At 42.6% G+C, this 25810-nt stretch overlaps 1 protein-coding gene across 1 annotated transcript; it reads left to right on the top strand.

Annotated features, from left to right (window-relative positions):
* Positions 1 to 7743: 7743 nt before the first annotated feature.
* Positions 7744 to 25215, top strand: PLCXD2 (phosphatidylinositol specific phospholipase C X domain containing 2; the record flags this gene model as incomplete). Its single annotated transcript, XM_079549639.1, has 4 exons — positions 7744 to 7885; positions 21023 to 21483; positions 22524 to 22765; positions 25053 to 25215. 4 exons carry the CDS (start codon positions 7744 to 7746, stop codon positions 25213 to 25215), a joined length of 1008 nt encoding a protein of 335 aa, XP_079405765.1.
* Positions 25216 to 25810: the final 595 nt, after the last annotated feature.

The raw sequence follows: 25810 nt of genomic DNA, 5'->3' as shown, positions 1-25810 counted from the left end.
TATATATTTTTTTCACTGATTTGGGACAGATTCTTTATCTTCTTTATCTTTACCTTGGCATATAAACTGGCAAAAAAAAAGTTATGAGTTTTTAGATATGCCTCCAAAGAGCAGTTGGGAGCAGAAGACTGCTGTGAAGGCTTTGAGTTGTTCACCAAGACAGTGATATTTTTTAAAGCATGGATGAAGTAAAGCTGTGAGGTGGGAGCTGGGAAAGCCAAATGGATATGAAGAGGTGCATTGGGGTTATAAAACAAACAGGGAAGTTACAATGTGTGAGAGCTAATGTCAGGTGCTGTTACACCAGGCTGTCTGCTTACTGCCTTCTCTATCCTCCTGTGCACATTTTACAGCAATCTTTTATACGGATTTTGGGTTACACCATGTTTTGCCTCTTACATTTCAATCTGAACAGACCTCTGTCTTTCAAGCCACTACCACAGCCCATAAAGTACACCTCCCTGGTGGACTCTGATGGGACTCCCATATCTTGCCACGAACTGGAAAACCTGTGACATGGCCTATGCTCTTTGTATAGCGTGTAGGAGAGTGACAATTAAGGAGCCGCAGTCTTTAAAGCAGTGATTACAGGAGCTGGGTGTTAATGACCCATATTAAAATTCAGAGTGCCTAAATGACACTAATATTGGAAGCTGAGCACTCCTGAGCACACTGACTTCATCCCGCCTCTCTTTCTATGCATTATGCTAACACCATTGTGAGTGTCACAGGGAGATTACATGTGCTTAATTTGAATTGGGTAATCAACTGGGAATTTGCTGTCTTGTTAATGGGAGTAGATTAACACATCATTCCATAAGCCTGCATAAAGAGTGCTGAAGCTTTCTGTTTTACTAAGTATATAGAGATGACAGCTTTGCCGTATGGACACCATGATTACATGGGAAACCTTGGCTTAATACAAGCTTTTTGATACCTACATGAGCAAAGCTTCCAATTAATTTTTTACTCTGCAAATATTGACTAGTATGAATGAACAGTTTCCTATCACTGTGAAACCAACCGAACAATAAAAAAATAAAAAAGACACCAAGGCACAAATCAGCAGCTTACACAGAAAGGAAATACCTGTCACTGGGGGGTTGCAGGACAGGATGGCTGGGAGAAGCAGGTGAGCCCAAACAGCACTGAGCAGGCCCAGTGGATGTGTTCAGAAAGAAGACCGAGATGCCTTTGGTGATGTCCCAAAGTCAGCTTTGGGCTCATTTACAAGTCATTGGTGGACCAGATGCTTAAGGACTGAAACCAACAAGGACACCAAGGATAACTTTATGTGCCAGTCTTTTTGAAAGAGCTGTGCCTTTGAAACAATAATTTCTCTTGAGTCTGCTTTGCAGAGTACTACATTTATAGAACACATGAAAAGGGAAAGGAATATAATCATTTTACTTTTCTTTGTTCTTCATTATATTTTGTCATTTGCTATCTTTAGCTTCTTCAAGACCTTGGAGGACGTTTCCCAGGTAGCTCACCCTTGTGGAGGGGACAGACAAGACTGACTCCATTCCTTGCACTGGCACTAAAGATCAAATGACTGCTTTGTAATTTGGGTCAGATCAGCACACTGAATAATCTCAGCTGGGTCAGTGGTTGCATGATAATCAATGCAGGGTGCAAGAGATACAGCAGGAGCACAGCTTTTGGCAGCAGTATGTTCTCACATTGACTTCAGCAAGCCAAGAAACTGTCCCCGCAAGCTGGTTTGAAAAATTATTGTTAGCACAGTGGTCTTTCTGCAATTAAGGCAAATAAACTAAAATTAAATCATGTCAAATTTAAAATTGGTACTCTGATCCAGGAATGGGATTTGCATTATTTACTGCTAAGCACTGGGCACTGAGCACCAGGGCTCAGTGCATGGAATGTCTGGTGACTTTACGTGAATGAATGACTTAACAGGAATGAACAATCTGTCAGACAATCAGTGTTTTGGACAATTATTTACCTTATAATACAATGAGTTTTAAGTGTATTGTTAAGATAATATCTGTGCTCAATAGAAAACACTTTATTTCCTGCAAATTACACAGAATTTGCATGCTTGGAAGATGACTAATTTGAGTACTTCTTGTCTGCCTGGGTTTGTAGAAGCAAAGCAGCTTAACTTGTGTTAGACTGTCACTGCAGAAGAAGGATGCTTCAAGAACAAAAGTAAATACATAGCTGAGAAAAAGATGGATAGCCATATTCTAAGGAATGTGGAGAGTCTGGACTTCCTTCCTGTCATTTGTTGAGATGAGCGCCTGTAGCACACCTGTCAGAGAGAGCTTATTTATCATCATAGATATTTTTAATAATCTTTATTGCCTGATGGCCTCACTGTTCCTCTGGTACGAGGGTTTGCAGGTGCCCCGAGGAGTGTTCGAGCTCGGGTTTACAGTGATCTTTACAGGTACCATAGCCAGGTTGAAGACGAATCCACCATCAAGGGACGCTGGTGCCTGTACATACCTGTTGCCGATACATCAATGCAAAGGCGCTCAGGCAACCCAGAGGACCCTGGTGCCTGACCAACCCCGTTGCCAGCCCCTCCCTCTCCTTCCCCCCCCTCCCCCTCCATCCTCAACACACACACACAGAGGGGAAAGAACAGCCCCGAAGCCCCCAGTCAGCAGCGGCCGCGCCCCGCCGTGAGGCGCTGCGCCCCTGGCGACCAGCAGGTGGCGCCTCAGCACCGCAGCCAGAGACGGGTACGGCCCCGCTGGGCTCCCGGGCCTCACTCTTTCCGTTCTTTCTGTCCCTCCAATGAACTTAGAACAGTTTTTACTTCCCTTTGACTTCATATTTTCCTTACCGGGATAAGCATCTATGTATGCATTTGCAGAAGGGTTGTGATTGTGTTCCCAATTCATCCTTTTCAAGGAAAAAGAAAAAAAAAAAAGCTTGCACTTTTAAAGCCATTCTGTTTTGTCACCAGCTGCCCCAGTACGTGAGCTGAAATTGTTCAGCTGGGACACAAATTCTGTTAACCCTGGAGGCCTGAAAACAGCCCAACATCACCGTTTAAGTTATCAGATGGTTGCAGACGGCCATGGGAGTGTGAGATAAAAGCTCTTTTGTGAAAGCTAGGTGTTAAAGCAAGGAGTTCAGGTTGGGGTTAGGAACAGATTCTTCACCAAAGGGCAGTGGGCATGGAACAGGCTGCCCAGGGCAGTGCTCACGACCCAGTGCTGCCAGAATTCAAGAAGCATTTTGACACCATTCTCAGACATTGGATTTGAATTTTAGGTGTTCCTCTGCAGAGCCAGGAGTTGAACTCGATGATCCTTGTGGGTCTCTTCCAACTGGAAATACTGTTATCTATGATTCTAAAACCTCACTGCTGGGCCCCCAGCAGTTGGAGCAGTTGCCTGCCAGGTGCCACCGTGTGTGTGTGTGTGTGCGTGTGTGTGTGAGGCAGGCAGCCCATCATTAGCTCTTCAGTGCTGATCACTGCCACCTGGGATTTCCTGGGGAAGCAGCCCACCTTCACATAGACTCTTTTTCTCTTGTTCTAGCTGTGCAGGAAGCCTTGTCATGTGCTCCAGCTTCATTTTAATTTATGTGTTTGTTTTTAAAAGCTGTTTACGGGAATTACACTTGCTAACTAGAACAGGGTATTAATTACATTCTGTGGTCTTTGTTGGATTTTAAACCATCACTTATCAGAGCAAGCAAGCATCAGAAAGATGTGTGTATACAAACACCAGAAGAAGCAGTGTATGAAGGGGAAGTTTACTTTTATTTATTGTTTATGTTAGCAGGTAATGCTTCCTGACTCTGCAATTAACTTCCAGCAATAAGCCAAGGAAAGCTTCTAAAAAGCTCTGTGGGGGAATAATGATTAGTTAATCCCATCTAAGCAGATTTTAATGGAAATAATACAAAATCACATTGTATTTAAAATGATTCCTCAAGGACAAGACAAAGCTCGGGGAAGTCACTACAAATATTACTTGATTTCAGGGAACATCCGATTATGCCTTAGAAACACCTCTCCCATCTGTTTTCTTCTGTGTGATGTTTCATCCCATGCTTTGAAAAGTACCAGGTTGCCCCAGTACGATTTTCATCAATGGGAAGAACGTAGCTGTTTGCCTGTTGGTTCCGTTCCAAGCAGGAGGACTTCCAAATTAACTCTGGCATTTGACACAGTTTGAAACACCCTCATGTGGTGTACACAAAGCAGTCAATAGCTCACTGTTGTCAAACAGATGACTCACAGATGCCAGGGCGGGGAGATGAGAGAGAGAGGCAGATACTGCATCCCTACCGACTGACACCCAGAGTGAGTGCCAATGGCAGACAGATAAGTGGAAGTCAATGTTAGAAAATACGCATTATGTGATAGGCATCTAAATCTTTGCAGTGGCCTGAGGAAATACGAAAATTGCTATTGTGGTCACAGCACTTTTCAGACTTAATATAAAATGGGAAATGAACACCTTTATTTGGTCCACCGCACTTGAAGAACGGGTATTTTCAGTGCGGCAGTGTCTGAAGAGCTGTGTGATTGAGTGCATCTGCTGGTTTTAAATGTTAAATAATTCCATTAGAGTCAGGGTAGAAATGGTAATGAACAGCTTGGAAGAGTTTGAGCGTACTGACATGAAATGTTGAGCAATTAGCTTCTCCCTGTGCGAGTGAGTCCTGCAGTTCTCATCAGTAGCAAAGTGACCTTTAAAACACACGGATGACACAGAAGCTCTTTCAATAACTATTTTGATCTATTGTCTGCTGATAAATTGCATGTAAGGATTTGGGATTTACATGGCACAGTAGATTTTGGACTAAAATGGAAGATTTTGAAAAGCTTTGAATGAAAGCTTTGTAATAGCAGCAAGGCATCTTGTTGAGTTTGGGGACGTGATATTTGGATATTCATTGTGGAAAGGAGAATGAGGCTAAGGTTACCACAGCACTTGATGTTATCATCTTGTTTGCATTTGCTTTAAAGCACCTTGAAAATTCACTATTCTGACTTTGAATTCTATGTATGGCAGCCAACCGGAGAGCCACACGATAAAATCAAAATACATTTGGAATTAGCTAACAGTGAAAAACATATGCGTATTAGCGGTTAAGTGGCACCAGTCTAATCAGCACTTCTAATCTTTTCACTGGGAGAGTTAGGGCATGGGAGGGGTGATTCGAGCTGCTTAACTGCTGTCTGTGACATTGGATTGTGCTCTGAGCCCAGGCACGAGGGAACAGCTGAGTTCTTTTGGTAAATCTATGTAAGGCATAAGGCTGTATAATGAGTGGGGGAATTGAGAGTACAGCTTGAGCCAGGACATCTTCTGTGCTGTATGTGATGCAGATGTGAGTACTCTAGAAGCATGGAAAAATACAGCTTCATACTGACCTCAATACAGAATTTAAAAATATAGACAGAATGATATTTTTCCTGCCTGCTTAGGTATTCATCTCTGCGGCCACGTGCTTGGCTATGGAGCTTTTGCACAGACTCAAGTGATGAGGCCACAGATAATTTGTGGGCTCAGTTTGAGGGGAAAAAAAAAAAAAAAAGTACCATTAATGCACTTCTGTTCCCTCCCTGTATTATTAATGTACATCATTGCAGGGTTTGGTACTGGTTACAGAACAAAATTATGGAGTTCTGTGGGGATGGAGAGGCTGAGGTTTTGGGGAAAGGAATAGGCAATGTAATGCTTATCTTTAGAAAGTCACAAGGAGGTTTCAGACCATAAGAAAATTCTTCCAGAAGTTCTTGCCAGCAAGTGTCTGCACATGGCAGCAGATGCTCGCAGCTGAAGTCTCACCCTGCACAGCTGATGCATCCCCTTTCCTTGTTAGGCTGTTGTGAGCTGCTGGCATCCTGCAGTCTGAATGCCCTTTGCAGTTGGGGTGCCTAGAAACAATCCTAGCCACAGAAACCAGGACGCATTATGCCACAGTGTGGGCACACTGCAACTGGCTGTGGTCACTGGACTGTGGCAGCACCGAAGTAGCTGATCTGTCAGGTGCTCCCTTGGTGGCAAAGCTTGGGAGGCTGTGAAGGGAACAGATCAGAGGTTTTAGGCCTCCTCCAGCTGATGTGGTGGCTGAGGGCCCCTCATGTAGCAGGGGTTATGACACAAGGCAGTGCAATGAGACTCCCTTTCCCACACCAAAGCACTCCCTGCAGCACTCTCTATGATGAAAAGGAATGGCCTCAAGTTGCACCAGAGGAGGTTCAGGATGGATATTAGGAAACATTTCTTCTTAAAAAGCATGATGGAGTCACCTTCCCTGAAGTATTAAAAAAAACAGTCAATGTGGCACTGAAAGATATAGATTAGTGGTATGGCAGTGATAGATCAGCAGTTGGATTTAGATGATCTTAATAGTCTTTTCTAACCTTTAATGATTCTGTGATTCTGATTCTAACTTGTTCCTCTAATTTGCTCGTCTTCAGCCTTCTGTCTGTCATACACACCCCATCCTCTCCATGTCATTTGAGGAGTGGGAAATGCAGGATGGTTGCAGCAAGTACACCAACTTCAGTTTTTATGATTTTCCTAACCACTGTGAAGCACTGCCCACAATACCCAAGTGGGGAAGGTGCACATCTGAGCTGCACAGCACAGCATCCTTCTGCTGGTGCACACAGGGCCACTGCATGTGTGCAAGCACACACTGAGCAAGCGCACAGCAGTACATTCCCTCACAGCGTGGTGACAGAAGGCCTCGGTGCCTGCAGGAATACACAGCTGGTGCCATCAGCAAGGACAAGCGAGCCAGCTGGCACAGAGAGGTGACATTTCATGTGGCTGCCAACATGGAACCCCCATGCGGTACCACCTGCAGTGAGATGACATTCAGACCTCAGCTGACATGACACAATCTCCAGTTCCAGATTGCGCTGTTAATGTCCCCTGTTCTCTGAGACAGGCGGGCTCCGTGCTGCATTCATTGGCACGGTGGCACAGAAAGAGCAGTGATTTTGGTGCTTTCACAGGGTTGGTTCAGCGCAGAGCAGAGGGGAGGCCTGATGGCGGCTGCAGCTCCACATAGGGAGTGGAAGGGCAGCCCTGAGCTCTGTTCTGTGACAGCGACAGGGCCCAAGGGAATGGCATGGAGCTGTGTCAGGGGAGGGGAGCTGGAGGTTAGGAACAGGGTCTGCACCAGAGGTCGGTGGGCATGGAACGGACTGCCCAGGGCTGTGGGCATGGCCCTGAGTGCTGGAGTTCAAGGAGTGTTTGGACACTACTCTCAGACATAGGGTTTGGATTTTGGGCGGTGCTGTGTGGAGCCGGAAAGTGGACTCGACAATCCTTGCGGGTTTCTTCCAGATTGGGATATTGTATGCTGTGGGTCTGCTGTGGGCACATTTCCTACGGCTGGGTCCCAGGGAGACATGTCGTGCTGCGAGAGCACGGAAGAACCGCTGTGGCAGCGTTTGTGCTTCGCTTATGACTTCTCGCTACAGCCACGCGCACGTTCTGCCCCAGCCGCAGCTCACCGGGCCCCCGCCGCACGAGGCGAGGCCCCTGCTCTGTCGGCCACACCGTAGGCAGGGGCGGGGCAGCCGGCGGGACGGCCAATGGTCGCGAGGCGGCTGTGACGGCGGTGGGCCGTGCCATGGCGAGCCGTGCCGTCCGGCCCGCACCTGTTACATAAGGCGGCGGGCGGCCGCTGTGTCCCCCCGTCCCGGCCGCCCCTTACCGTCACGGCCTGGCCGGGCCGGGGGCTGCCAGGCGTCGCTGTCAGGCTGCGAGGTGGCAGCGGCGCCGGGCGGTGATGAGCCCGCCGGGCGGTAAGGAGGGCGGCCGGAGGCGGCGGCAGCGGGCGGCGGGAGCCATGGCGGACGGCAACGCGGACTGGATGGGCTCCTTGCCGGCGGCGCTGTGCAGCTACCCGCTTTCCAACCTGGCCATCCCAGGTGAGACGGGGCGGGGAAGGAGGCGGGAGGCTGGCTGCTGTTTTCGGAGCTAACAGGGCCTGTGGGCCGTCCCCGAGGTGGTGGGGGGTCGGTCGAGCTAGGGCCTGAAGTGAACGCTTGGGCCGTGGGCAGCCTGGGCAGGCGGTAGGGTTGACCTTCCCTCCCGGGTGACTGGGGCCGTGGGAAGAGTGGTCAGGGTGTTCCCGTAGGTGTTGGCCTTCCGGCCTGCTGGATTGTCATCCTGGGTTTGGCTTTGAGCCATTCAGCCTTGTGTAGTAGTAGAACACATAGAGATGTTGTTCTTTCTTTTCTGTTCATTGCTTGCCATGTTGAGTAAGGTGACTAGTGTCTTGAGTATGTGTCAGTTTAAAGCAATCTGCTGTGCCCTTATAGTGAGTAGCTGGGATTTCAGGTATTTGGACTAAATCTGGTGTTGAGATGTGTGTTCTCCTGTTAGGATTTGCTGTGCTTGGGATTGTATTTGTTAGCTTGACCTATAACAAGCACGCAGAAGGCCTATGTTGAGACTCATAGAATCCCCAAGGATGGAAAAGGCCTACAAGATCATCCAGTCCAACCATCCATCTATCACCTATAGTTCTCTCTAAACCATGTCTCTAAATGCAATATCTAAGCATTCTTTAGCACCTCCAGGGTCAGTGACTCCACCATCTTCCTCGCAGCCCGTTCCAGCACCTGCCCATGGTTGGAGAAGAAGTATTTCCTAATGTTCAGCCCGAGTCTCCTCTGGCACAACTTGAGGCCGTTCCCTCTAGTCCTATCACTAGTTACATGAGATAAGAGGCTGACCCCCAGCTCACTACAACCTCCCTTCAGGTAGTTAAAGCCTTGTTTCTGTGTGAGGCAATTTCAGTTTGGAATGGAATGGCCCATCTTAGGATTAAACGTATTAATGCTGATGATAGCCCTAAATAGCCCTTCCTTCAGTTAATCCCTGAACTATGACTTGTTGCTTTTGCTCCTCAGAAGCTAATTAGGAGTAGCATGCTAGAAAGCAACTTTTTCCAGCTCAAACTCTCATTTAAGCGTAAATTTTGGAAAATGGAATTCTTAAAGGTGCTGTTCAAGTTTGGTTTGGTGTCCAAGGACTTGTGAGTAAATGCTTATGTGAACTCCATCCGTTGCAGGAGTGGGAGAAAGACTGCTGAAGATCTACTTAAAAGATCTTCCCTCTTTGTCAGATGAGTTTAGTAATAACTAACTCCTAGTTGCTCCCCATGACTCCGAGTTTAAGACTTTGTTAAGCGTCATTGCTTTCACTTTAGATAGATAAACTGACAAATGAGTAAGACAAAAGATACCTTGGAAATTATTTATGAGCACAGTTGAATTTGAATCTAAGTGACAAAAAATAATAATCTAGTATTGCTCTTAAATCCCAGGAGAGAAGATCTTAGGGGTAACTACTGTAAGCAGATGGTTCTGATGCTGGCCTCTGGTTGGTATTGGTAGGCTTTCTGATAGTAGCTTGATTTTCACCATTGTGCATTAGATTGTCAAAAACCTTTAGGTACATGTCATGTAGAAGGCATGGGGAGATGCTTCCTTACAAACAGAGGGACTTTCTTTGCCCTAGCAGAGATTACCAAATGGCATTTGAAGCATGTAGAGAAGGGGAAGTGCACTTCCTGTGGATACTACAACACCCACTGCTGTATTTCCTGGGGTAGAAGGTTGGAACAATTCAAAATGCGGTTTCAATAGACAGTGACACTTTTTCTTCTCCACTGAACAGTAGCAAATGCATGGTTGTGGTTTTTTTTTTTTTTTTTTTTTTGTAACTTTGCTGGTTTCTACAATGAGAGGGGGTCAGAAATTGCACTGTTTCAGTGTTTGAATGCTGTTCTGGCTGGCTGCAGATTTTGAAACTTCTAGCAAGGAAATCATTCCCAGTTTAAGCGAACATCACAATGTCTTTATGGATGTAGAACTTTGGTTTTGAAAGGTTAAGTGATGGGCTGTGGCAATGTATCAAGTTTGTAGTGGAGGAGCTAAGCTATTGAATTCTTGTTTCAGTCATGACATGCTGCTTTTAGAATGAGTAGTGTTGGTTGTTGTTTGTATTTTTAAAATACCTGCACAAATTTTGGCTTTACTGCATCTTCCCATCTCTTTTCTGCATATACTTCAGGTAACGTATGAATAGAATCATAGAATGGTTTGGATTGGGAGGGACCTTAAGATCATTTAGTTCCAACCTCCCTGCTATTGGCAGGGACATCTCTCTCTAGACCATGTTGCTCAAAGCCAAATCTTGAGAGCCTCCAGGGAGTAGGCATCTACAGCCTCATTGGGCAACCTGCTCAGTGTCTCAGTGCCCTCACAGTAAAGAATTTCTAGTATCTAATTTAAATCTTCCTTTTCCAGTTTAAAACCACTTCCCCTTATCCTGCAACTACATGCCATTATTAGAAGTAGCTACCCTTCAGGTACTGGAAGGCTGCTATAAGATCTCCTCAGAGCCTTCTCCAGGCTGAAGAGCTACAGCTTTGTCTGTCTTCCCAGGAGAGGTACTCCAGCCCTCTGATCATCTTTGTGGTCTTCCTCTGGACTCATTCTAAAAGCTCTGTGTCTTGTTTTGTATTGTTGGACACAGTATTCCCAATGGAGTCTCACATGAGTAGAGTTGAGGGACAGAATTACCTCCCTTGACCTGCTGGTCACAATTCTCTTGATGCCAGGATACGGTTGGCATTCTGGGCTGCAAGCACGCATTGCCAGCTCACGTTGAGCCTTTCATCAACTGCCACTTCCACTTCTCAAAGCTGTTCTCAAGCCATTCTCTGCCCAACCTGTATCTGTGTTTGGGATTGCCCTGACCCAGCTGCAGTGCCATGCACTTGACCATGTTGAACTTCATGAGGTTGGCGTGGGTCCACCTCTTGAGCCTGTCGAGATCTCTCTGGATGACATCCCTTCCCTCTAGTGTGTCAACTGCACCACTCAGTTTGGTGTTGTCTGCAAACTTGCTGAGGGTGCACTTGATCCCACAACACCTATGAAGATGTTAAATACCACTGGTCCCAGCACTGGTGAGTAGAGCGAGGAGTAGAAAAGAAGGTGTAATGGGTAGATGCTTTGGGACTATATTTTCTGATTTTATAATTATAGTCCAGTGATTTTTCTGCTGATCTGAATTTTTTTTAGTTGATGAAGCAACCTTTATGGAAGCCAGGATAATGTTACTAGCAGTATGCAAGGAAAGGGTTATACAATACAGTTTGGTGTTGGGAAATCTGTTTACAGATGCTGAATATCAATGACAGCCTGTGGTGTCTTCAAGAAATCTGAAAGGTAGCCATCAGCTCAAATGAGAAACATTTTGATCTGTGTGTAATGTATGCATGTATGACAGGTATGGCTTGCTTTTGTCTGTCTCTTGTGGTGTTTGCTTTCACCACTGGAATGATGGAATCAACTGGTTTTTGGATTTTTTCTCCTCCTTCCTCCCAATTTCTTGTTGTATGCAAGACTGGGGATGCAATGCTATTGGTGCCGCTGAAGCAGTTGAAGCCCGAGAACTTGCTTTAGCTCTAAATAAAGCCAGTATTCATAACCCTGAAATGATTGGTTTTGGATATGCAGCATTTAGAGATAAATATACGTGTATTTCTAAGAGATTGCAGGTTGGGACTATTCAAAATTAATAATTGCTAATATACACCCAAAAAAGAAAACCAACAAAACTGGGTTTAAACCAGTCTCTCGCTTTGCAAGTGTTACCATTTAAGTAACTCTCTTGTGTGAAGCATAGAGTTCTTTATCTGGCGCAAACTTTTGGAGCTGCGTGTTTTCGCTGACTTTAAAGGAAGCTGTGACCTCTGGGATTTTTTTTTTTTTAACCAGAACTATTCTGTTTCTCTGAATGTGTTGTGAAACATGCTGCCTGAGGAGAGAGGAAGTCATTATTCTTTATTTGCCCAATCCTGAGAAGTGACTGATAACAAGTAGGGCTTACGGTGGGTATTCTATTGGGTGCACTCATTTAGTGCTTACATGCTGATTTAATTCTGTGCTCAAAATAGAGAGAAACTTTGAAGAAGTTGGAGTAATCTTCAAAAGCTTGGGCGCAATCAGTTCTAATATTTGGGCTTTTCTTGAAAAACTGGGGGCTACATTCTAAGCCAGCTCAGTGCCATCTGAAGGTGAGTTTTTGTGTGGTGTGATTGAGGGAAGGAGTTTTGCAGTGGGAAATTGAAAGATGTCACATAACCGAAATGTCATCAAACTGCGTACAGTTAATTTTGTCAAAAATACTATCTTTAACAAATTATGACTGTATGTGAAGCTCTTGAGGGTTTTTTTCCTAATTATGCTCTGGACTAATCCTCTTTGAATGCGAGTTTAAAATGAGCTCTTGAACATGAACTGTGAATGTGACCCTTAGCAGGATAATGCAAAGTGTTGTATTTGTATAGCATTTGGTCTAATCTCAAGATATTTTGTTTTAAGCTATTTTATGGAGCTATGTAACTCTGACACCTGGTGTTTTCCTTGCCCATTTCTTGAACTATATGTTTTCAAAAGCGAGGGAAAGGGGGTAGGTTTAAAGAAGAAGGGGACAGACTCTTTAGCATGGTCTGTTGTGACAGGACAAGAGGAAATGGTTTCAAACTAAAAGAGGGGAGATTTAAATTGCATATATGGAATTTTTTTTTGTACAGTAAGGGTGGTGAGGCACTGGGACAGGTTGCCCAAAGATGTGGAAGCCCCATTCTTGGAGACATTCTGGATATGAATGTGATGAGTTAAAAAGTGACAAATCTGTTTTCCTTTGGCTTTGCTGATAAAGCATTTCCTTAGTCATGAATGGCTTATGCAGTCTTTGAATAATCAAGAGCTGTGATACGTGAGGTAGGTCTACTTGCAATTTTTCATCAGACTGTATCTCTGGATTGGTTCCAAATTTTGAATGGTTAGCTGAGAGGATTTTTTTTTTCCCCCCTCAATTCTGTTTTTCTTTGCCTCACGGAAGAAACTTATGATCAATTAGTTAGGGATTTACCTGTACATGGGAAAGTAGGAAAGCACTTTCTTGCAGGAGCATCAAGAATAATTGTAGATGCTACTTTTTAATCCAGCTAAGCCAGCCAAATGCCTCTTGTCTCCTGTTTTGGTTCCTCCATTCCTTCTGTCTCTCCTCCCCTTAGAATAAATGAAGGACAAATTTTGGCCCATACCTGTTCATACAAAGGTGAATGAGTGCCTTCAGCAAGCCAACTTGATGGAAAATTTCTCAGGTGGTGGTGATAGTTAGGGGGAAACACTTTTTTGGAGGAGCTAGTTCCTGCCAGAAATGCTTCTCTTTGAATTGTGGTATGAAAGTCAATTCATGGTGATGTTTGTCCTAACCTGTAAGATTTGTTTTTCAGTATTGACAGGAAAGCTGTGTTTAACTTCATATGTTTAAGACTGATTTGAAACACAAAAAAAATTTAGATTATTCAGATATGAGTACATACAGCACTGTAGGTAATGCCAGGCAGGGTGTGCTGCTGGAGTGGGTTTGTGAGCAGTCTGCTTCTCGGGAGAGAAATAGGGCAGCACTGTAGTAATTGCTTCTGACAGGGCACAGAGCCTTTTTGTCACTGCTCAGGGATCCCAGCTGGTATATTAGCACTTCCTGTGAATGTATGTGATAGCATAGCCAAGGTGTCATTTCAGAGCAATGCAGAGCAATTAAGATGTGGCTCAGTTCCTGTCTGCAGCAGGTTGAGTGACTGCTAGAGAATTGCTTGTAGGATGCTGGGCTGTAGGTAGCTAGAGCTGAATTTCAAATTTACAAAAGCATTTTGTTAACATAGATAATAACCTTCACTTGAACATGGTTAAAATAGGACTATACTGGAAAGCAGAATTAGTTGTTGAGATGTCTTTGCCTGTTTTCAATGATATCTGTGGAGAAGTGTGTCCTTGGCCTCTTAAAACAGATAAGGTTCATCTGCTGCTCCGTTACTGCTTCAGTGAAGCTGCTTAGTTCTCCCTACCACATGCAATTTCTTAATTAACTATCTTTGTAACTTTTAATTGAATAAATTTCCATAGTTTGTTCATGGGAATGTCAGTATGACTATGGCAGACGCTTTTGTTAATGTGTCCCTGTTTCCACCTCCTGATAAGATTGCCCTGAAGCCCCGACAGAGAAATCGAATGGTTTTGAACTCGCTGATCCAAGTCCTACGAAATGATCAGCTCTGGAAAACAGAGCTTCAGACAGACTGTGCTGTGCCTTTGGGGATGCCTGAGCTGGGGGGGTCTCGCATGGCTGCTGCCATCTCTTCAGCCATAGCCACTTTTGCTGTCCTTAGTGATTAGCGAAAGTCCTGTGGGCACCTTGTGTTTAGGAGGCCAAGCTGAAACTCAAGTGTTTACAGTAGATGAAGCGGCAGCCCTGGCCATCTGAAAATGGGCCACGAGCTTCTTACGAGATGTGATGTTTTTTCATCTTTGATGCCTCAACCCTGAGGCAAGTGGTTGAACTTGCTAATGCTGCAGTCATCTTGTTGCTGTGTTCCTGAGCTTGTGTGCCATGTGGACATGCCTCCTGTGAGGAAAAGCAGTGGCTTTTGGATCTGCGTTTTCTTTTCCAAGTAGTACTCCTTTGAATCAGCTAAAATGGCCATCTGTTGGGTTAAAGCTCAAAGAGAAGAAAATGTAGAATTAATGTTTTGGTTCACCAAGCTTTATTTTCCTTTCTAATTTAATTGGCTTCTACCAATCAATGAGGGTGTAACCATTAGTGGAACATACCTGCTTAAATATGGTGTTGGATGTGATTTGTAAATGCAGACTTTTCAGGATTAGTCCAAGTGACTTCATTACCTTAGTCTTCTATCTCTAATAGCAGCTAGTTGTAACTGGTTTTTGAGATAAGTTTTACTAACAGAAAAACAGTTTCTGTGTCAATATTAATGTTTGTTTCTCCCCTTCAGTATGATGGGGAAGTCTTTCTTGCTGCCCTGAGAAGATTTTGAAAGGGCTGCATAATGAAAATATGAATAATTCACAAGGAAGATGAGAGCTCTTGATCTGCACATTTCTGACTAGTCACAGAAAAGGAATATGGGAACCTAAATTGATGGTTTTCTTTTCAGAGCAGGAGCATCCATCCAGGCTTTGAAATGTTGGAGAGGTGCTGCCACTTCCTGCTTTCCCTCTACGGGGAAATAATAAAATAAATGGGAAGTCATGGTTGACTTGTGCAAAAATTGGCGAGAACTCCATCCAAATGGCTAATTCAATCCAAATTGATTTCTTCCTGCTTGAAGGAAGAGCGGAGTAATGTGATATTGTGTTTGTGACAGTCTCACGCAGACTTCTCTTTCTCTCCTTACATCATTTGTTCCTCCCTAACTGCCTTCCACCCCAAAAGGGGGGAAGTCATGGTAATCCTCTGACAGGGAGAGGAAGTTTTCCTAAGAGGATTTAATCTCTACTAGGCTCTTTCTCTTCTCTAATGAAACAGTGTTAATAATACCCAAAGAATTCTTTCAGAATTGTATTGAAATATTAATGTGTTTATCTAAGTAGTTTTAGGTTAATAACTTTCAATAGGATGCATGTTGTTACTGCCTCTTGTCCTTTGGCTTGGCAAATGAAAATGAACTATTTACTTTGTTTTTCATTAGTGAAGAGCTTTTAAGAAGTTAATCTTTTGATTAGAAAATCTGGATTGTTAATGACCTGAATCCTGAGGACTTCTAGGCTCCGTGAGGCACTTGTGTTTATCCCATTTTCCCTCAATTCTGGCGCATGTGGAACATTTGGTTTAGAAGAACACTTGTGGGCTTTAATTTGCTAGCGTTTGCATCCTGTCTTTTTGGAACTTGGTTGCTGTCTTAAGTGTCTTGGCTATGTAATGTTTGCTTCTCTGTCATCTGTGGTGCTTTGTAATGTATGGGGAATGCACTTCGTATAGTGAGCAAAGCTTGCTCTAAGAAGTCTTGGCATCAACTACAGTTAGGGCGATTCTTTGCCCATAAATGACCCTTTAATGTCGTTAATGGATTGGTACAAGTATGTTGACCTTGCCTCTTAGGAATCTTTAACATTACATGAGGGGTTTTCTATCATGTTTTCCATCATATTAATATTTATTCAATGTGGACATCAAAACAAATTACTCTGATTCAGTTAAATTCAATGACTATGTGCTCTCCTGTCCTTTTGCTTTCATTATTCTTTCTTGGCTAGCCAGCTTTTTGGAGGTTGCTTTACCTGCTGCATCTGGCTAGTCCCCAGCCTTGCAACCAGGGGAACTACTGATTCAACTGCTTGTATTTAAAAAAAAAAAAAAAGTTTGTCTTGTTTTCAAGTAATTGGCAGCATGCACATAGCATGATCTTTTGTGGAGGATCTGTGTTTTGTGTGCCATACCTTCAAGGGATGTTTGAAATATGAGTATATTTGCAAGTCATGGGTTTGTAAGGTGATGCTGATTCCTTTCCCTGTACTGCATCTGTGCATGGAGACAAAGTGATGTGGAAATAAAAGAAGACCATGCAAAGAGATGCAACCAGTAATTGTTGAAATGAAGGTTTAATAACGTCTTGTTGATTAATGTCATTGTTTGAGCTACACCATGGGTTAATTAGGCTATCTGTGACCAAGTAGCATGACAAATAGAGATGCTGGAAAGTTAAGACTTTGCTGCAGATGTGCTGATAAAAGGCTGCTTCCTAACAATTAGTGCAAACACTTCAGCAAAAAAAAAAAAAAAGCCACCCTGAACACTGAAATGCGATCTATTTAACATACAACTAACTTGGGAAATTAGTGTAATGAGAATAAAAAGGAGTTTAAAGATATGAATGAAAGTTAATCCACAGTTGCACTTGCTAGGATAAAATTAAGAAGGCCATCCATCATTTTAGTGATTTAGTGTCTGAGATGCCTCTTAATACTTGAACCTTCCCATCTTTATGAGATGAAAGATATGAAACTGAAGCAGAGCAGCCATCATCTCTTAATGTGTTGTAAGAGCTGCCAGAAGTTTCTATTTCCTTTTTTTTTCTTCTGAATATACAGGCTCTTTCTTTCTTAAGCTTGTTTCTGTATGGTATGGGTTTCTGGAAGGTGTGAGTGCAGCATTGATGCTTGTCACTGCAACCCTTCCTGAGATGCTGCAATCTGAACACTTATCCATTGTCACATGCAGTGATTCCTCTTGAATCATGTCAGTATGCAGCATGTGCAAGAACATGCCCTTGATGTAATTTGGAATAGGGCATCTAGCCTCTCTTCCCCTAAAGGACAATTCCGGACTGGCTTCTTCGCTCTGCTGTGCTTTCTCACTTTTCAATCACAGACTGAGATTGCTGTGTTCACAATCAGCAGGTATAAGGAAAATATTTGAGTCAATAACAGGGTGTAATTTATATAAGATTTTGGCTATCATCTGAAATGTTTCGCTGATGTGAGCTTTCTTGAGAAAAGGGTCTGTGTAACTTGAAGAGATGCATACTGCTTGGTTGGAACCACAGACTGAAGAGGGTTTCTCATGCACAGCACTCTGCCACAAAGAGGTTTTGTGGTGGTTTTTTTTTCTTCTTGCTCTGGTCAATGACTGCCATTCCCTTTGCTTGATACTGTATGTGATTATGTAATGCTCAATCAGGAACCAGCCTGGCTCATGCCATTGCTGCAGAATGATTGGGTCTTCCATGGGGCTCAGGTGTAGAAAGGAGAGCAAGGGATTCATTTGACATCATGATTCAATCAGCTTAGCATGTAGTTTAACATCACAGCTAAGCTACATTAAAGGTCAGTAGCTGAGCTGGGAACGTAGCACAGTGATCTTAAATCAGAGAAGGTCTTGGTGGATGATGTGAATCCTCACCTGTCTCTTAGCTCTCATCCCAGCATCCCCAGTAATGTTGCTTTGGGTTTTTGGTTCACTTTTTTCTTATTGAACTAAAAGCAGTCAGACATGGCCTGGATACTTATCACAGTTGGTGGCTGGCCTTCTGTAAATGGCACTGAGGAATGTGGCTGCACTCCTGCTGTGTCTTACTGTCCTCTGTACAGGTGATACTACCCTGCACTGTAAGGGAGGTGGTCCTCCTATGAAACAGAGAGCTTGTTTTTCAGATTCTCTAGTGCACATTCTGCATGATTCTGCATATGTGTTGACTGCATTGTAAATGATAAGTCTCACTTCTGAGATGCTTCAGTTGATGAATGCAGGATTTTAAAGCATCTTCTCTAGCTAGAAGCATGTCACACAGTTCGAGTTCCTTAAATAGCTGCCCTGTGGAGGAGCCCAGTTCTTAAAGTATGTGTTGAAAAAGCTGCACTGTGCATTTAGCTTCTTTGTTGTTTTCTACAGCTCTAAATAGAAGTTGTTTTGCAATACTGCAAGGAGAAAATTGCTGTTTTATACCTCTCCCTGTGCTTTAAATATGGCCATCTGCAATGGAAAGAAGCTTCTGTAGCTGTGAAATATATTATCAGACTTAAGAAAACAAACTGTTTCTTGGCTTGGATTTGTGTAGACAAATCCTTCAATGTTGACAACAATATATTTGATGCCAGATAAAATTGTAATTCTGTTCATTCCTAAGTCATGTATCAGTGTCACTGTGTGAGAGGCCATAGCAGCAAGTGACTTCTCTGGACAGACTTCTTTGCACAGTCTTGGTTATAATTAACAGAAAATGTTTCTGATGGCTTTATTCTAACAGAGACTTAAAGGAAGAAGTTAAAATGAACTGAAAACTTAAAAATAAATAAATAAAATTACCAAGTGACTTTCTAAGGGACAGAAGACAATCCCTGTGCAAATGAGGTCTGCTTTACAAATACCATAGAGGACTGAAAGACTCATTGTACTTTATGAGGTGTGTGAAACTTCAGCGTCTGTCAATTGCAGCTTCCTTCATGAGCAAGGCTTTGTACGGCACCTTCTGAAATGTCTTCATTAGATGTTTAGTCCTGTATTAGTGAAGCTGTATTTGTTCTGGTTAACATATTTGGAAGTGGAAGAAGCACTCCCAAGCTGACGGCTGCTTCTTGATGTGGTTTATTGTGACAGCTTTTAAAAACAGCTTTTTGTTACTTGTCACTTGTTCTTCCTCACGACTGAAGGGAAAGCCACGTAAGAGGCATGCTTTTGCAAAGACCAGGAAGGATAAATGAGGAGTTGATCAGGAATTACTTAAATATTCTTTTATAGACCCTGGAAACAAAACTTTCCTTTTCAGAACTTTCAAACTAGTTGAAGTTTGTGCAAAGAAAAGAACATTTAAGCTTGTTGTGTACCACTGCTTGATCTTTCCTTCTGTCTGGATTAAAAAACCCTGACAAGGTAATCCAGTTGAGATCATAATCTTAATTACATCTCTGACCTTGCATGGCAAGAAATGCATGAGCCTTCAGGTGAGCGCTTGTACACAAGGCTTGGATAAAGGGGGGTTGTAGACTCAACTGTTGTCTTAATCTAAAATTTCCATTAGGATTTCTTTAAGGAATTGCAGAGTGAGGTAGAGAAGAAAGTTCTGGAAAAATAAAGCCATAGGAGCGAGGAGAAGGTGAAACTGGGCCATGCAGTGATGGAAGGGGCAGATGCAGGCAGTGAGGTATGGCTGCCCTCAGACAGCTGGAGGAAGAGCTTCTTATGGTGAGCAGGGATTGAAGATGCCTTCCCTGTACTTCAGCTCTGCATTTGCAGGATGCAGGTGGGGTTTGTCTCTATGGAAAAGCTTCTGTCCTGAAAATAAACAGGAAAGCAGAAATGTTTAGAGCTTCTGTAATACTTTCTAGATGGAGTTTTGAAGAGAAATTGCAGCTAATTGGCCAGAATGCAGGTGACTGATGTAAATAGTTGGAAATGCTTAGAAATCCTCTGTCTGTGTTAGATCAGCATGTGCCCATCTTTAGCTTCTGACTGCCCTAGTATCAAGGGAAGAGATTTCACTGTTCAGTGGTAGCTCTTCACTGACTTGACTCAGCGAGGGATATTTCTTTTGTCTTGCAAGCTTTTATTTTGGAGTTCATTATGAGGTTTTTTAAAATGTGTATTGGATTGCAGAGTACTTCTTCTAGTAAGCAGAAATTCCCACTGTAGCTGCAATTTCTTTGCCAAGGTGCATGTTACATTCAAGGAGCGTGTGCTGATAGTTTTGACTGTGGGTCTTCCTTTGGATTAATTCTGTATTTTTGTATTTGAGGCTACAGGAAGTCACTGCTAGATTGAAGAGAAATAGCTGAATTTGTTCAGCAGTATCTAATATCAGTTTAACATGAGACTACAACTTGATTGAAAGAAAATCTCAGGCTTAATCAGTGTTACCTTGAACTTAGTTGTTTTACCTCTGAGTTCAGCCAGTCTTAAGCCACTCTCTAAACTACTGATCGTATATTTACCATTTTGGGGCTAAAGTGAAGCATTCTAGTGAAGTGTGTGCATGTTAACATCCCTCTGTCTATCACATGAATGAAAATATCTGTTTTGGAAACTTTGAAATACATCATGATTGAATTTATGAGGTAGAATGAAAATTAAATCTGTGACTTTTTTCTTTCAATGAAATTGGTGTCCCATCTTAAACCAGTGATCCATCAGACTCTAGGAGATCTTTGGAGGTTGCTTGACAGCTTATAGATGGAGAAGGGAGTTAGGATGGAAGTTTCCTTTACCACTGGTATTTTCCTTGTGGTTATAATTTTTGTAGTGCTTTGATATTAGCACAAGAACACAGCTCAAACTCTACTTTCTGTACTTTCATAGGGTCATAGAACCACAAGGTTGGAAAAGACCTACAAGGTCATCTAGTCCGACCATCCTCTCATTACCATTGCTATCACAAGCCTCTAACCCATATGTTTTAGCTCTTCATCTAGACACCTCTTGAACGCTGCCAGGAACAGCAGCTCCACCACCTCCCTGGGCAGGCTATTCCAGTGTCTGACCGCCCTCTGAAAAAGTTTTTCCTTATGCCTGTACAGTTGAGGGGAAAAAAGGGAAGATGAAGTATAAAAGGATTGTCTGAAAGAGTTCAGTGCAACTCTTTTCTGGCCCTGCTATGCATGTATGGCCTTTTTTATTTTACAAGGCTGTGTGTGCTGAGGAGAGTTCAATTTCTTGGAAAACTAATTATTCTTGGCTTTATTTTGTAGGATCACATGATTCTTTCAGCTACTGGGTGGATGAGAAATCTCCTGTGGGACCAGACCAAGCCACTGCCATCAAACGCTTGGCCAGAATTTCTTTGGTTAAAAAGATAATGAAGAAATGGTCAGTAACTCAAAATCTGACTTTCAAAGAGCAATTGGAAGGTGGAATCCGCTATTTTGATCTCCGTGTATCTTCCAAGCCTGGGGAAATAGGACAGGAGATTTACTTCATACATGGATTGTTTGGCATCAAAGTATGGGATGGACTAATGGAGATTAATACCTTTCTTGAGCAACACCCCAAAGAAGTCATCTTCTTGGATTTCAATCACTTCTATGCCATGGATGACAGCCATCACTTCTTCTTGATCAATAGGATTCGCTCGGCATTTGGATCCAAACTTTGTTGTGTTGAGTGTGTAGAATATGTGACGTTACAGTACATGTGGGAAAAGAAGCATCAGGTGGGGGAAAGATGATCCATAATTTTTTTTTTTCACACTCAGAAGATTCAGATTTAAATAGATAAGCTGGGTAGAATTCATTCTGAGGTATTGGCCTAGGGACACTGCTGATAGCTAATACAAGCTTGCTGGGGACTCATTAAATAATTAGATGACAGTATTCTCAGGATTATGTTCCTTACTAATGTTGTTCTCTTCTGAGAGAGCATGTTATGCTAACTTCTGTTGAGGATATGATAAAATGTCATCATTTTGGTGTATGTAAAGTATGTATGGTCCATCATGACTAAGGGAAGCTATGGAACTTCTAGCTCCTTTACAGCCATTCACATTTATGGTGGCAGGACTAAATCCCTCTTGCCCACAGAGAGAGACAGACCGAGAGAACAGGATTTCAGTGACTGCACTTAATTCTTAAACTACAAGTTAAATGAGATTTTGAGGGTTTCCTCTGAACTGGTACTATTAGTGCTCTGCCTGTGGCCAGGGGGGTTGGAGATTCATGATCCTTGAGGTCCCTTCAACCTGGGCCGTTCTTTGTATTACCCTCTTAGAAAGAACCACCTTACAAGGCATAAAATGCTGATTTCTGATTCAGAGGAGGTTTTGCTGAAAATGAGATTGACTTCAATGGCATTTCACTCTCCTCTCACTGAATGTTATTAAAATGCTGGATAGCCCAGTGTGTTTCAGCCATTTATCAGAAGCGTAGGAGGTGTCAAGATAGCTAAAATCTTAACTTCACTGGTTATATTCTGACAGTGCTCTGAAGTGCTTTTTAAGCAGACTGCTTAGAATTGACATCTCACTATACTTCTGGCCATTCTTTCATTTTTTTTAAACTGATGACCCTTAAAGCCTGAAGCAATCCTGTCCTCACATCTATGTTAGTAAATTTATTGACAGTCATGACTCGGGAGTAATTTCTTCGCTTTCTCACTGCTTTGCTAGCTCCAGGAATAATGCATAAGCCAGTACTCCATCCTGTTTCTAAACAGAGTAGTTAATAACTCTCATCTCCTTTTTCTTGTTTCTGTTAGGTTCTTATTTTCTACCACTACCCGTTGTATCGAGAATTTCCCTTTCTATGGCCAGGGAATAAAATGCCAGCACCGTGGGCTAATACAACCAACGTGCACAAGCTCTTACAGTTCCTGGAGACCACTCTTGAGGAACGAAGTCGTTATGGGACTTTTCATGTTTCTCAAGCAATTCTCACTCCTCGAGTAAAAACTATCGCACGGCATCTCGTCCGTGGTCTAAAGAATACACTTGTTCATAGGTAAAGACATGTCTTGATTTCTCAATTCTTGAAGTGTTTCATGTTGAAATGGCACTGAGTAAGCAAGAAACTGTAATGTTTGCCTAGAAGTAAGACTTGCTGACTGACCTTTTACCTTTTAGGAAGCATGCAGTTCTACTTCATTGTCCTACTTCGTTGCTGGGTTGAGATACTTGCAGTCATTAAAAATCAATAATTATTGAGAGTAGAGAAGTAATGGGGTGGATATTATAAGTGCGTTTTCTGGTAATTGGAGCTCTTGGAGTGTAATCTCACGAAACATGGGCTCGTTTGCCAAAAATCACCAAAATTCTAACAGTCCTGGTAGAACTCAGTCTCCTGGCTTATTGTTTGTCTGTTTTGATGTCACTGAGCGATTGTCTGGCTATAACATTTTTACATTCTAAATTAACTTGTGTAGTTAGGCACAACTGCCTTAATTGGCTCTGTGACTCTCACTGTGATGATATCCACAACTGTTCTTATTGTTAAGCAGTGAGATAAAAACACACATGTCTATAGCAGCTGGCTTGTGTTTACTTCTTGAGAGAATCATTAGTTATCTTATAAGTATAATTTTGAATAAAAAGTCAATGTAACTTATTTTTCTTTAAAAGCCTTTCTAAAAAGAGCAAGTGCTGTAGTTCAGCAATCACAGAAGTTGCCTATAGAAATGTAGAAATTCCAGGTGAAGTGTAAATTGTGTAAGTTTAGGGGCATTAGGTAAGAGATCATTAAATGCAAAACGTGTCTGAGAATGTAGTCACATTATCCTCTTTGGGCTTGCACTTTGCCTTTCCTGATGTGTGATCAACGTCAAACACTAGATGGTGCTCAGGTGCTTTAGGACTGGTGCTTAATGCCACAAGTTGCATAAATGTAAATATTTATGGTTGGTAGGGATGCTTAACAGGGAGCACAGATCTAACTTATACCTCTATAGTGTATACTTTATGTACTCTTGTCGTTAAAGTTAGCAAGATGATGCTGAATTTCAGTTTTCAAACTAGTAAAGAATAATAAGAGAAATGGAATAAACAAGTAGCTTTGTTTCAAGTAATTTCTGGTACAGGCCTGGATTTTTAGCCACTGAGAGGCTGTAAACCCTGCTCAGCTTCCTTCTGTCCCATCCCATCATTAGTATTTACCTGTTGGAACTGTGAAAACCTAGAACAGAGGCCACTGTTTGCTAAAACATGATTGCTCCTGTACATTTACACACGCTAGCTGATCTGCAGGAACAAATCTGTCTTTGCAGTTATGTCTGCTTTCTCATATGGAAATTCTGCCCTGAGCATGAATATTTAAGCATTCTGAGTTCTTGTTAGAGGAGAAATGTACAGTGTTCACACTCATCTGACTAAAGTCTGTCTCCTCTTGGTATGAACAGCACTTCTACTTCTCCCTCTTTTTCTTGACAAGTTTCTTTTTCTGGAGCAAGAGCTGTGGAAGACCTTTATGGGTTTTTTTCCTCCCTGTCCTGTTAGCCAATCTGTGTCTGCTATCTTCTCATTGAATATATGCATTCTGTGGCACGAATTAATTCTAATGCATTTAGTTATTTTTCTCTGTGCTGAAAACTGAGACTTGCATACCGAACTTCAAAAGAACTTGGACAGACAGCAAGTCAGGAGTCTGCACAAGAAATGACTGAAACTTCTTCCCACTGAGAGCTGAAACAATTCCTGGCACACCTTGCCGTTCTCTAGTTACAGCAGTGTATGGTGGGATGCTGAGACCTCACAGTGCTGAGGGCTGGATCCAACTTGGGTTTCCCTCCTGCCATTGCTCTGAGTGGATGTAAGGTGTTTGGTAGAAGTGCCACATGTGCTGCCCACAACTGTCTTTCCTGCCTGCCCTAAGGGGGAGGTGGGCACAAAGACTTCTTGTGCCAGATGGAGCTTTGTTCTGTGCCAATCTGAGGTGTGAAGATTTTAGTTCAACATGTACTTGTTCAAAACTGAGCCAGGATGAAAACCAATCTAATGCAGCATTTTATCCTGAAGCACAATCTTGTAGGTGAAAATTGATTTCTTTTTTTCCAGGTTTCATTTTGTGTACCTGTTAGTTGGGTTTGACTGACCAATGTTCCCGTTTGGCAGCTCACAACTCCTTGCTATGTTAAGCAGTTTTCTTTTCACTCTGGTTGCATTTTTCGATGGCAACTGGGACCTGATCACAGACAAGAACTTAATTAGCAAGCAGCATGCTCTCTTTGAAATAAGCAGAATACCTGTAGAGGAGAATATCTTGAATGTTTAATTTTCTTTCTTTCTCTTTTGTCTAGGAACCTGCCCATGATTTTGAATTGGGTGAAAGCACAGAAACCAGGTGTTATGGGTGTTAACATAATTACATCTGACTTTGTGGAGCTGGTTGATTTTGCTGCTACAGTTATTGCATTAAATGACCTCCTTCTAGAAGAGGATGATTCTTCAAGTAAATCCTGAATGCTGTGTCCCACTTGTGCTTATCAGTGAAGATCTTTCAACTATGCTAAACTTTTTTTTAAGTGAAACCTACTGTAATCATTTAATTTAAAACAAAGTTTTCTAGAGGAAATGTGGTTTAAAAATTAAATTGTATACAGAAGGTTCTTTTCTCCTAGGGCTCTGTGGATCTGAGTGGAACACAGAGTACCAGCTGAATGCTGCTGCCTATCTTTTTGTGGTTACATGTTTGACTAAGTTATGCACACATCTGCTGCAGCACACAGTGTTGTCTGCCTGCCAACAAGAGGCTGGCCTCTGAAGTAGATGTACCCAGTTACTGTACATATCTCCTTGGTGAGTAGATTCACTGTGTCTCACAGTGTCCTATTTTTTTTTTTTTTTGTTCAACTCAAGGAGTCAAATCAGGAATCATTGTTGATCTCTTTGTAGCAGTTTTACTATTACAGCCAACACTCTTTTGTTTTTGGCCACATCAGGCATAGCTGATCTCACTGGATGCTGCTCTTGTATTCATCACGCTGTTTTAGACACTACCTCTAACTTAACTGGGGAGGGGAGAAATAAAACAACTGATACCCCTGTTGTTCAGGGA

The sequence above is a fragment of the Tetrao urogallus genome (assembly GCF_951394365.1).
Source record: "Tetrao urogallus genome assembly, chromosome: 1".
Taxonomy (NCBI): domain Eukaryota; kingdom Metazoa; phylum Chordata; class Aves; order Galliformes; family Phasianidae; genus Tetrao; species Tetrao urogallus.
This window is presented reverse-complemented; position numbering and strand designations above follow the sequence as displayed.